Below are 13,159 nucleotides of genomic sequence, written 5' to 3'. Positions count from 1 at the left end.
CTAGGGGATGCTGATGCTGCTCACTCAGGGGCCACTTGTTGGGAACCACTGCTCTAAGGCAAGTTGGCAAAGATATGCTGCTGTCTCTGCTGGGTGAGAACAAATTGCTTTTGTAGAAGAAAAAACTGGCTAGCTTAGAGAGGCATACAAGGTGCCTGAGCTTTACTATTTGCTACAGGAAAGAGACCACATCTGGAGAATCACCTTAGCCAATTGAGTTGAGGTTGCTTAAGACAATCCACTGGAAAGTTGAAATGAGCAGGTGGTGGGAACTGTTACCCCGAGTGTGTTTCTAGTGGTGTTGCCAGTCTCTGAAAGTCCCCTTAATCTGCAGTATGGTTTTTGATTTTCTATCATGGTAGGGAGGGAGACCCTAATGGTTTTTGTTTGGTCCCTACCATAATAACATTTACCCAGGAAACAAATATGATGATTGTGCTTTTGCTAAATACAGCTATTTTAAGTGTACATACATGAACTTGGAAAATTGCAGTGGGTTGGATTTAGGTCTCACTGAACCCTTGTCAAAAGCCCATTTATCATCTTACCTCCAAAAGCCCAGTCTCTGAAGCTAGCACAATGAATCTAGAATCTCTGAGAAATAACCCCGTATCAGTATGTCTTAGCCCCATCTAAAATTGTATTATTTCCTCCTCAATTTGTAACCCTCAGAAACCAATATAAATTACAGTCTTACAACTAGTTTGTAGGTCTTTTTTTCAGATTCGATTTTGACTTGATGCTCCTAAGGCATGCTGGGGTGAAACTCTCGTTATAGGTTGAGACATCGAAGACTGGTGGGATGGGGCAGGGGGCTATTTATTTTCTTCTTACAGAAAGGGTCTACCTTGAGAACTGCAGGTTCTGAGCACTCTGTGATATCCTGAGCCTTGTCATGTGTCCCCACTACAGAACTCTAGGTCTCACTGTTTCCTAGTTACAATATCACCAGGTCTCTTACATGAATGGGAAGCACATTAAACTGATATAATTTAGCCACCTGCAGATCAAACTGCTTGGTTTTCAACTCCTTAAGCCTTAAGTCCTTTTAGTCCTTGTGTGTGTGTGTGTTTCATTTTTTTTTTAAAGACAGGGTCTCACTCTGTTGCCTGGGCTGGAGTGCAGTGGCACAATCATAGCTCAGTGCAACCTGGAACTCCTGGGCTCAAGTGAGCCTCAGGCCTCAGCCCCAGAGGCAGCTGGGACTATAGGGCTGTGTGCATCCAGAACCTGCTAATTTTTTTTTTTTTTAAGAGACAGGGTCTTGCTGTGTTGCCCCGGCTGGTCTTGAACTTCTGGCATAAAGCAGTCCTTCCACCTTGGTCTCCCAAAGTGCTGAGATTACAGGTGTGAGCCTCCGTGCCCAGCCTAGTATTTTGCTCCCCACCTTGAGTCAAAAATTCAGAGATGCCAGTTTGTTATTCTCTTCCTAAACCAAGCAGTACCGTTAGAAGTCAACACCCTACCCTACAATCTGAATAACTCATGCTTTTTATATTATTTTCTGGTTCTCTGGCAGCAGCCACTCATTTGATCTCCCATAGCCTCATGTTCACGGGGCACATCACTCTAATATGTACAGAGAAGCTAAGCGAAAACCAAGCTAAGTGCTTACAAGGATAACTTAATTCACTTTGCCATGCATTGCCAGATTTCCATCTTTAAATACTAACAGGATGCTCACTGCCTTTGGCCTCAGACCAGAAACCCAGTTCTAGAGTTCCTCCTGTTTTGCTGAGATCACTTGCAAACCATTCTGTATGTTTTTTTTCTGTACTGGTTGGTCTTCTTGATTACAAACAACAGAAACCAATTCTGAATAAGGAGAAAATAGATAGATATTGGACAGCTTGTAAGATTAATGGGAAGGCAGGAGAACCAGGTTCAAAATGTAAGGAGGAGCAAAGGGAACTGGGGCATAGCTAAGGTCATACCACAGGATTAGTTTGTCACCAGTGCCAATACCATTGGATACTTCCTGAGCCATTGTCACTGGACACTTATTTGGCCACTGCAAGAATTACTGATCGCATTGCAGCTTCCTCAAATAATCTGACTATATCTGTTCTTTTGCATAACCCTCTCCCCAGGAATCACAATACCCAGAGTATACAAATGGCCAAGCTTAGGTCAGGAGCCTATGTTTTCATTGCCAGGTTGTATCCCTGAATCCCTCTTAGCTTCCATGGTGTCTTACCTACTTTTGGATTCCCCCAAATAGTAAATATTCACTCTAGAGCATAGTGCAAAACAGTGTTACTCTCTGGGAACAGTGATTCATACTTGTAATCCCAGAATTTTGGGAGGCTGAGGCAGGAGAATCACTTGACCTCAGGAGTTCAAGACCAGTCTGGGCAACACAGACTCTCTCTACTTGGGAGGCTGAGGCCTGAGGCTCACCTGAGCCCAGGAACGGGAGGCTGCAGTGAACTATGATTGTGCCACTGCACTCCAGCCTAGGCCACAGAGTGAGAACCTATCTCTTAAAAAAAAAAAAAAAAAAAAAAAGTGTTCCTTACCAAGGAGAAAATTTCACTGTAGCACCTACAGTTGTTGTGAAATTGATCTCCAGTTCTTCTACTCAATTCTTTGTTACCCTCTTCCTAAACTTTTGAGCCATAAATCTCCTTAGTGGTCATCTAGTTCATCACTCTCACTTTACTGATGGATACTCTGAGACTCAGAAACAGAAAACTACCTGCCAAAGGAAGCACAGGTAGTTAAATTAAATAGTTAGAATTAAAGTATTAGAATTAAAGAAGAGTTAGAACCTAGTTAGAGTTAAAATGCTGGCATTATTTCCAACGAAGGATTATATAAAATACTCCATGTATTTTGATTTTGATTCTCATTTTTCATTTTTCTTACTGTTGGCTCAGGCTGTTTTTCACGATAGAGATGTGAATTGCCTTCTCAGATGTCCTCTTCTTTCTCATCTCTGCCAGTACTAATAGTAACTGCTGTTTCCAGGGATTTCTGCCAGGGACTGACCATTTCCTTAAAGGAGCTTACCTTTTATTTCTTGAGTTTTGAAACTGTAGTAAATAGCACTGTTTTGGTTATTGAATGGTAGAATCTCAGAACCAACACTGATAGTTATTAGATGAGTTTTTTTGAGAATGAAATTTGAAAGGAGGAGTTTATAAGTGAGATCATGAAGGCACTGGGTTACTAAGAGTTGAAGAAGGTGGTATCACTAAAGGGGAGTAAAAGGAACAGACTGATGTGACCAGGTTTGATATCTACTCAATTCATGGATTTGCACTTTAATTCATGAGTTTAATTCACAGGTTTGGCACTTACCATGCTAAATGCTAGTTTAATAACATGATGAAATTCATAGCATAAAATTAAGGACGTAAGAAATATCTCAATGTGTCATGTTAGATTTGGTTTCTGAGAATGGTACCCAGGACATTTTGAGGAAGAACATAAAATATTTCGATCATGATTTTTACTTCAAAAGACTGCATATATGTTCCTCCTGGTTATGTTTCAACAGATTGGTATAACGAGTTCAATACTAGGCTGACTACCCATTATTTAAAGTGCTGTGATTTGTTCTGAAAGTATTCTATATGATGGAATACTTGCTTTTGCTTCAGGAGATACATCATCATCTGGAATGTAATCAACATAGCTTGAGGTTTTATAGTGTTTGATATGTATCCTGTGAACATTAATTTTTTTAAACTGAAGAGTTTCTTTCATGTGGAAAAGTCCCAATCCTCTTGATATATTTTCTTCCCTTCATCCTCATTGGCATTTTTGCCTGTCGCTGTGCTTTGGGAAAGGGTAATTTTCAGGGAGAAACGGACAGCAGCACAGAGTGAAGGTTAAAGAGGACATACTCTGGAGTCATAGGGACATTAGTCCTAGTTCTGCTTCTTACTACTATTGTGACTATACAAGTTCCTTAACCTCTCAGAGTCTCAGTTGCCTCAGCTGCAAGGTGGAGAGAACAAGTTGTAATAAAGGAAAATGGTATATGAAAAAGCACAGTGCCTGGTTTTTGGTAAGTACCAAATGAGCCAAAGCTCTGATTTATTATTAGTAGCCATAGAATTGGTAAAAGTAGCACTCAATCAGGAATAAAGATACCTAGCTTCTAATTCAGAGTACATTTTGGAATGTGAGTAACAATTTTAATAAGAAATTGGCTTCAGTTTTCTCACTTGATCCAAGGGCTTAGATTAGGTCAGTGGTTTTTCATCTGTGATCTCTGGAGGTACTTTGAGGTCACTGGTAGCAAAGGGGAATGGTGAGAGGTATCTCAGCAGGGAGAGCTTCCTTTTCAGCCCAAGAAACTGTGCTTTTATTTGTTTAGTATATCGGCCTCCTTTTAACTTCTTATTTAAGGAAAATGTTTCTTGGCAAAATGTGTATGTGTGCATGCACAGACACACATACACTTCGAAAATAATTAACTTAAAGGTTTTCTCTCAAGTCCCTTCCAAGTCTAAAATTCTTTAAGGCTGTTCATCTGCAACTGAACTTGGAAGTTGGTGGCCCACACTGGATCTGAACTGAGACTTGATTTTTCTGTGTGTGTGTGTGGTGGGGAGGGAGAGGGGGTCCTGTTTCAAATGTGTAAAGTACCAAAATCTAAAATTTGAGAAATTACACATAACAATCTAAGTTCTGTTTTCTTGGGAAAAATGGATATACCTGACAATTCTATGCCCCCATTTCCAAATAATAGTCTGCTGGGGTTGAGTAGCACTGCTTCTCAAATATTCTCTATCGTCTTACAGGCATTTGAGTTTACCTGGCTGGCCTCTGAAGGTATCTGAGTTTTCAGCATTCAGTTTATCCTCCACACAGTGCAGGAATATCAACGTTATTGGATTAGCCAACTTTGGCACTGTAGAAGAATTAAATTAGGGAAGTGACTTGTGTTTTCCATGTAAGAAAAGTGTTTTAGTATAACAAAAGTACATGTATTGCATTCATTTTGTCTGCCCTTGAACTAGATAATTACTTCTTAAGTGCTGACCACCAGTTAATCATGGCTTCTGAGTTAGAAGAACTAAATAAACACAGTGTGTTTTAATTCTTTCCACCAAAGGATCTGATTACCAGATAGTCAAAAAATTTAGGAACTAGGCTTTTTTGGGACAGTAAACAAAGAGTTTACTAGAGTTTACTAGTTGCCCGCAGCTCCCCTTCTGCTACCTCAGGTTCAGAGGAGGATTTGCACACCGTCTGGGCACTCTCTCCCCCTCACGATGGAGGAAACTGAGAAAAGTACCATGCTGTTTGCACTCCAAGTTCCTGTGAGGTGACAAAGGATCCAATCTCAGAGCATCATTCAAATAAAAGCAATAACATATGTCAACGGTGGCAACCCTGTCTCTGCTTAGTCACTTTGCCCTATCAGGACAGGGGAACTTCCCACTGGTCTGACATCCTCCATAGCTATTGTCCTCTAATTGTTGGGTGTGGGTTCTGTATATGCCCTTTAAGTCAGACTTAATTGTTAATTGTAGTCTATAATCAAAGCTTATATTTACCTATTAATTTTTGTCTGCTTGACCGTTCATTTACTGAAGAAGATATATTGAAATTTCTCATGACCGTGGAATTGTCCATTTCTCCCTATAGTTTTATTGCTTTTTGTTTATATGTTTTAAGTCTAGTTTTAAGGTGTGTACAGTGCTCAGTAATGCATTTTAAAGTATATTTGTTGCACTTTATCCAGAACCTGAATGTTTTGTGGCAGGAGATATTTAATTGGCCATACTGATGAAAGAAGTTGTCATTCCTTTTTTTTATATTTCAAAAATTTCCCAAAGCTTATAGGGAGCCCTTTCCTTATTTTTTTAATGCAGTTATAGATTTTGTTTTTTACCTTTAAACCTTTTCTTTCATTTCAATGGCATTTCTAGTGGTAGGACATGCTAATATATAGTCAGTGCATTTCCCTTGAATCAGAATTTTCATCTTCTCTCACTCTACTTGTTCTCCTTAGGTAGTTTCAGCCAATTATTTCAATTACCACTTTTATACTGATGACTTTTAAATCCATATCCTTAATTTAAAGTCTCACCTCTATATAGCTTTATTTAACCACCTGCTAGTAGATATTCCATACTCAAATGTCCCATGGGCACTTCAGACTGTCCATCAACTGGTAAATTGTTAAGAAAAGTATGGTACAGCCATACAGTGGAATATTACTCAGCAATTAAAAGGAATGAACTACTGATGCATCAAACGACATGACTGAATCACAAAACGATGATGCTGAGTAAAAGAAGCCAGACAAAAAAGAAAACATATTATATGATTCCACTTATGTAAAATTATAGAAAATACCACTATGCAGTGACAGCAGGCAGATCAGTTGTCAGGCGTGAGAGTTACTGAGGGGCTGAGGAGAATGGAAGGGCGGGAGGGATGACAAGGGAGCCAGAGGAAACTTCTGATGGTGAGGGATATATTTATTACCTTGACTGTGATAATCATTTCAAAACCAATCAAATTGTATACTTTATACATGTTCATTTTATCATACATCAGCTGTACCTGAATAAAGCTGGAAAAGAAAACCCTCAATACTAAAAGGCTTTGAACAGAAAAATAATAGTCCTTACCCACCTTTTCTATCCACATCCCAGTCCTGCCCTTGAGAGGCAGCCTCTTTGAACTCTTTTAGGTGTTCCTCTGGTATGCAGGCCACATTCTAAGTAACAGGTTTACTCTGTTGGTTATAGATTAATCAGTTTAGAACTTCAGGCTGTTTCTGTTTATTCTTTCCTATTAGGGTAGTTGATAATTCATTTCTCTTACCCTGCCGCTTTTACTTCTCCTAATACAGTTTTTGATTAAATGAATAGTCACTGATAACCTTACTAGAAATATTAAATATTGCATACTGCTGAGTCAGGTAGTATACTTTGAGTACATTTATATTTTTAATACCCTCCAGACAATTAACACAGTAGCTGTATTTTGCTTTGTTTTTTATGTAACAATGTCTGACTGTTTTTAGATATCCTAACAGACTTGTCATACACCTGGCAGCAATTTTCCTAGTGCTCAAAATAACATATAATCTGTCAATCTCAATCCCCACTCCTTTCCCTTGGAGACCTTTCTTCCTCAGCCATCTGCCCTTCTGTCAAATGTGCTCTGATTGCTTCTGGACTAGATTTGTAGTTGTCACACGGAGAATTTCTCTTGTCATTCTTCACTGTTGAATCAGCTAATTCCTGGGTCCCATATTATCTTCCTTCCTGGTTTATTCATATATTCCTTCAATTTATTTCAGGAATATTACATCTTCTAGTTGCTTCCTAAACAGGGATGCTTGAAAGTTTAAATTTTGTATTCCTTACAGCGCCAAAAATGTCAGTAGTCTACCCTCTAAATGTTTGAGTGGATCTAGAATTCTAGGTTGAAATGCATTTTTCTTTATAATTTTATAGTTATTTTTTCATTTTTTTCTAACTTCTGATATTATCAAATATTCACAGTTTAATTTAGTTACATGTATTCTGTTTTTTTCCCCCCTCTGGAAACATTTATGATCTTCTCTGTCTTGATGCTCTGAAATGTTTTATTGATATGCTTTTTTAGTGTTCATTTATTGTTTTGGAGAATCATGTATTTATTCTGTAATTATAGAAAAATGGCCATGTAGCAGACACTGTTTTAGGCACTGGAGCTACAGCAGTGAGCAAAATAGAAAAAATCCTTTCCCTTTTAGAATTTACATTCTAGTGGTGAAGGCAAAAATTAAATAAACTAGTGCATAATGAAATGTCAGATAGTGATAAGGGCTTAAAAGAAATGCAAACCAGGGTAATGAGAAAGATAAGAACAGGATAATTTTAGATAGGATGGGCAGGAATGCCTTTTTGAGGTGAATTGAGCAGAGACTCAAATGCTCAAATGAGGGCACAAGACTCACTATCTGGGTGAAGAGGTGAGGGGAACAGCCAGTGCAAAGACTCTGAGACAGAAACACATGTGAAACTATGAAAAGCAAAAGTCCAGTTTAGTGGCAATGGAGTAAATAAGAGACAAAGTGGCCAGAAATGAAACTGGAGACATAGCGGGAAACCGGAAATTTAAGGGCTCCTGGGAATTGGAAAAGACTTTGGAATTTATTTTATTGGAGTCTTTGAACAAGGATACACTTACATTTTAAAGAATCACATTGGTTGGGAAATTCACTGTAAGATTAGCAAGTGTGGGAAGTAGTGAGACCTGTTAGGAGGCCAGTTTAGTAGTTGAGGTGAAAGACAATAGTGGCTTAGATTGGGTGGTAATAGTGAGAAATGGTCAGATTTGGAATATACTTTAAAGGGAGAGTCAACAGGATTTGCTGATGGGTTGGAGATGGGATGAAAGAAGAGAGGAGTAAAGAACGAGTTGTAAGACCAGCCTGGCCAACATGGTGAAACCTCGTCTCTACTAAAAATACAAAAATTAGCTGGGCGTGGTGGTATGCGCCTATAGTCCTAGCTGCTTGGGAGGCTGAGGCAGGAGAATTGCTTGAACCTGGGTGGCAGAGGTTGTGGTGAGCCGAGATAATGCCACTGCACTCCAGCCTGGGCAACAGAGCAATACTCCATCTCAAAAAAAAAAAAAAAAAAAAAAAAAAGAAAAGAAAAGAAAAAGAAAGAAAAAAGTAAGTTGTAAGATTCTTGGCCTGAGCAACTTGGTGAATGGTGGCATTATTTACTGAGATGGAGAATACTAAGGGAGTGTTTGGGAGGCAGAGATAGGGTGAGATTGAGTTGTATTTTGCATACTTTGGGTTCGAGATGCCCATTAACAGCCAAATGGGGTTGTCCCAGAGCAGATGCTCTTTCAAGTCTATGGTTCACGGTAGAGATGGAGGCTGGATGAGTTTTCCCTGAGAGTCAGTAGAGATAGAGAAGAGGTCTTGGGGACTGAGCTCTGGAGCATTTCAGTGATCATAATTGGGAAATGGAAGAGGACCAGAAAAGGAACAGCCAATGAGACAGCTAGAAGTCCAAGAGAATTTGTGTCCTAGAAGACAAGTGCAAAAGGGGCCTCAAGAGGAAGCTAGGAGCCACTGTGTCGATTACTGTTAAGAGTTGAGTAGAAGGAACATTCAGAATTTACCATCAGATTTGACAATGTGGAGTTTCTTGGTGACTCTGACAAGTGATTTCCCTGGAATAATCCATGTCTTCTTGAAAAATATATGATTGAATAAAATTGTGTATGAAGAGTTCATAAGTCTGGTAGAGGGAGATTTAAAGATTCTTTTGGAGTATAAGTGAAAAAGTATATACTTTAAACAGTAAATATATTAATTTTATTCATCTATTATTAAAATGTTTTCTAACTGTATCTTGATGTCTTTAATAGCATTTTCTTCCTCTTGCAAATCTGGAATGTTCACCAAACATTGAAACTTTCCTCTGCAAGGCATTTGTACCAACCTGTACAGAGCAAATTCATGTGGTTCCACCTTGTCGTAAACTTTGTGAGAAAGTATATTCTGATTGCAAAAAATTAATTGACACTTTTGGGATCCGATGGCCTGAGGAGCTTGAATGTGACAGGTAAATTATGTTTTTCATGGAAAGCTACTAATGGTATTTTACTACTGGTACTAGCTCTCTGGGATGTTAGTGACAGGCTTTCATTATTTAATTCCATAAATGTTTATTACACACTTAATATATGCCAGGCACTATAGTGCTAAGTGTTGTGGACACAAAGGTGAGCAAAAAACAGACTCGGTTCTTGTTCTCAGGGAACTTACAGTGAGGTGAGAGGAACAGGCAGTAATCAAATAATTATGCAAATAAGTACAAAATTATGACTGTGATAGATACAACAACGGAAAGGTAGATAGTTCTATGAGAATATATAATGATAGCTTTGACCTAAACTGGGGAAAAGTGAAGGAAATGACTGTTGAGCTAAAGTATGAAGGGTAAGGGTAAGACAGAGGTAACTAGGCAATGAGAGGAGGGAAGAGCATTTTGGGCAGTGGGAATAGCTTATTCAGAGACCCTGCAGAGCCTGAACAGGGAGTGAGGGAGCATGGCATATACAGGGAATTAAAAAACTAGTATAGCTGGAGTGATGAGAGTAAGAAAGAATATGGTGCAAGATAAGGAAGGAGAGAGAAGCAGCAGTCAGACCATCCAGGGCCCATCTTGCATATTTTTATGCTGAAAGCAATGAGGTCTTCAATATTTTAGATAGGAATGGGTAGCACGATCCTGTGAGCTTCTGTATAGAGCATGGCACCTGTGTCAGTCTCCTGAGGGTTGGGCAGCACTCTGTGGCAGTTTCTGTTAGGAATCCAGGACACTTCCATCCTGCAACTCTGTCAGCCAGGTGGATGGGAGAGAGAAGGTAGAGAACCCACACCTTTTCTTGAGTGCCTCAGATGGGAAGTGTTACACCTTTTCCACATGCATTCCTGTTGGCAAGATGTCAGTCATGTGGTTATAACTGAAACAAATAATAAATGTGTGTCCCGAAGGAAAAAAGTATTCAAGGCAGAGGACATGTCAGGTGCTGCCAGTCAAAAAGAATATTACACTATGCTATTTCACTAGAGTGATTGGGGCAAAGGACAGATCACAGTAGGTGAAGGAGTCAGGAGAAAGTGAAGCCAGAAACAGAGTTCTTAGGGAAGTTGGCTATAAAAGAGGAAAGTTTATCAGTTTAATGGGAAATAACTATTTTAAGAATTACTAGGAAAAAGGAAGAGGCAAGCATATATGGGGTAGAAGAAGTCTTCAATAGTAGTTTTCTAAGAAGGAGGTAGGATCCCAAGCATAGATGACATTTTGACCGTGGATGGGAGGAACATCTGTTGTACCAGTAGGAAAGGATAGGACGGCTGTGGATATAGGTAGGTTTGTGTGTTTTGTAAGAGTTGTTGCAAGAATTTCTTTCTGATGGTTTCTATTTCCATTGTGACATAATAAGAGTCAAGGAGGTCCTCTGTTGTGAGTCTGGAAAAGAAGGATATGTGTTCAAGAGAAGTGGTCATTATGGAGCATAGGAGAATGAGTCTAACTAGAGAGGCTTCATAACATTTCAGGTAAATCAGGCGATCCTGAATTTGTGGATCTCATCTGGCCTATTGAGAACTTCTCCAGCTGTGGTGGGATGCTTGGGACTAAGCACAGAGAAGGCAAATAGTTGTGGTTGGGGTTTTGTCAGATGGATTCAGTGCAAAGATAAAGATGCACTAAAAAATGAAGGATAATGAGAAGGGTGTTACTGAAACAATAGCCTATGAAAGTCTAAATGGATGGGGAGCGAAATGAAGAGAGAAAAGAACTAATGTGTGGAGACAAGCTGGAGGAGATCTATCCCAATGAGGTTTTTTTTTTTTAAGGCATAATGAGAATGTTTTAAAAAAATGAATTGCAAGGATAGGAACTTGCAGACGAAGGGCAGGATGCTTGAGTTGATTTTTGGAGATAGTATGTACTTGCAGGTTGTGGCAGGGTTCCCTGTGTGACTTTGATTACGGGTGGCCACTGTGGGTTAGGGATAGTCACTGGAGATGAGGAGGCTAAATAGCAGAGAAGCCAGAGTGTGGATGGCTTGTTCTTGGTCAAGTCACCAAGGATGATGACAGCAAAAGCAAAGGAGAGAAAACTGATGATTCATTTAACTCATATTTCTTGCACTCTTACTGTGTGCCAGGACTGTTCTAGGCACTAGAGTTATAACAGGCAAAAATTTCTGCCATCATGAACCTTACATTTTAGTGGAGGGAAGAAGATTCAGTAAGTAAGTTATATTTATATGAGAAGATGGCGAGGCCTATGGAGAAAATACTTGCTCTTTCATTATGAGATTGCCTACTCAGTTTCAAAGCAGGGGAGGTTATAACTTGAAAAAATTTACGCTGGCACCTATGCTTAGTTTCTAACTCTGTTGGAGTTTTGGTCTTTGTAACTTGATTTTTTGAGAAACAGATAGTTTTTAAATAATTAAACTAAATCAAATTTATTCATGTTTGAGAATGCTTGATACATTGAATTGGGAAGTAGAATTCATTTTTTAAAATTGTTTAAGCCCTACATTAAACCATATCCCATTAATATAAAGCAAACCCATAAACATCCTTTTATACAATGTTACTTGGGTCAGTTGCACATAAAAATAATTCTAGTATGGCCTATACTGGAGAATATTTTTTCATTTCTATAAATAAGACCTTCAGGCTTTTGTGGCATCTTATTTACTTTGAAAACACACACAAAGAAAGAGGGGAACCTCTGATTAAAACATAAAATCTAGCTCATTGAAAGATTTCTAGCATAATGAAAGATTTAACATAACTGTGGTAAAAACATGAAGGCCGCATCTATTATTTGAGAAACAGCAGAACTGTGTGGTTATGACATGCCTTAGGCTCTTGGTTCCCCAGGAGAATGCCTTTGCCTTGGAAGAAAAAGGTGCGTTCATTCTTTGAGGTCTGTAGTTTCCTCAGCTCATCAGAGCACAGACACATTCTTTTCTACGTGAAGAGTTTTGTAAACTGAACTTTGTTTTCACTTCCAGCTCCAGCCATCCTCGGGTAGCTTGCCAATAGATGAATTCCACTCATTTGACCCATAGTGCTCCTTCTCTTCATTTCTCCCTCTTTCCTCACAGCAGTGCATGTCCACCATACCACCTGAGAGTCTGTGGAACCTTAGTTTCTGTTATACTTGTTTCCTTACACTCATTTTCCTGTCTTTATTATGATAGTCAAACTTTTTCTCCTCAAAGGTATAGCTGACTTGATTTCATGAAAACCACTTTCCTAATATGATTTATCAGAGGCCTTTCCATACCTCAGCCACTATGCTATGACAGATTTTATAATTAATAAGTGCATTTCAAAGTGAAAACGTTACAAACATGCTTAACAGATGTTTTTATAACATGAAATATTCTACTGCGTTAAGATCAAAATGCTGACTGTACTTGTTCCATATACCTTCAGACCAGTGTTAATGTAATATTTTGGCAAGGTGAATCGTCTTTTTTGGATATAAAACTCTTAGCATAAGCCAGGAATGGTGTTGCACAGCTGTATTCTCAGCTATTTAAGAGGATTGCTTGAGTCCAGGAAATCAAGACCAGCCTGGGTAACACAGCGAGACCCAGTCTCCATTAAAAAAAAAAAAAAAAAAGAATCTCAGGCATATAC

General features: G+C 39.0%; 1 protein-coding gene across 2 annotated transcripts in view; it reads left to right on the top strand.

Annotated features, from left to right (window-relative positions):
- LOC105476018 (frizzled class receptor 6) overlaps positions 1-13,159 on the top strand; it is a 34,291-nt gene that overhangs the window by 10,088 nt on the left and 11,044 nt on the right. The window contains exon 3 of one of the 2 annotated variants that reach the window (XM_071067919.1): positions 9,349-9,545. The exons of the other annotated variant lie outside the window; for it this stretch is intronic. Coding sequence (XP_070924020.1) covers positions 9,349-9,545 — 197 coding nt within the window. The remainder of the gene's footprint in view (positions 1-9,348; positions 9,546-13,159) is intronic. 2 annotated transcript variants of the gene reach the window in all.

This window comes from Macaca nemestrina, chromosome 8 (assembly GCF_043159975.1).
Source record: "Macaca nemestrina isolate mMacNem1 chromosome 8, mMacNem.hap1, whole genome shotgun sequence".
Taxonomy (NCBI): Eukaryota; Metazoa; Chordata; class Mammalia; order Primates; family Cercopithecidae; genus Macaca; species Macaca nemestrina.
Note: the sequence above shows the minus strand (reverse complement) of the source record. Positions and strands in the feature narration are given on the sequence as shown.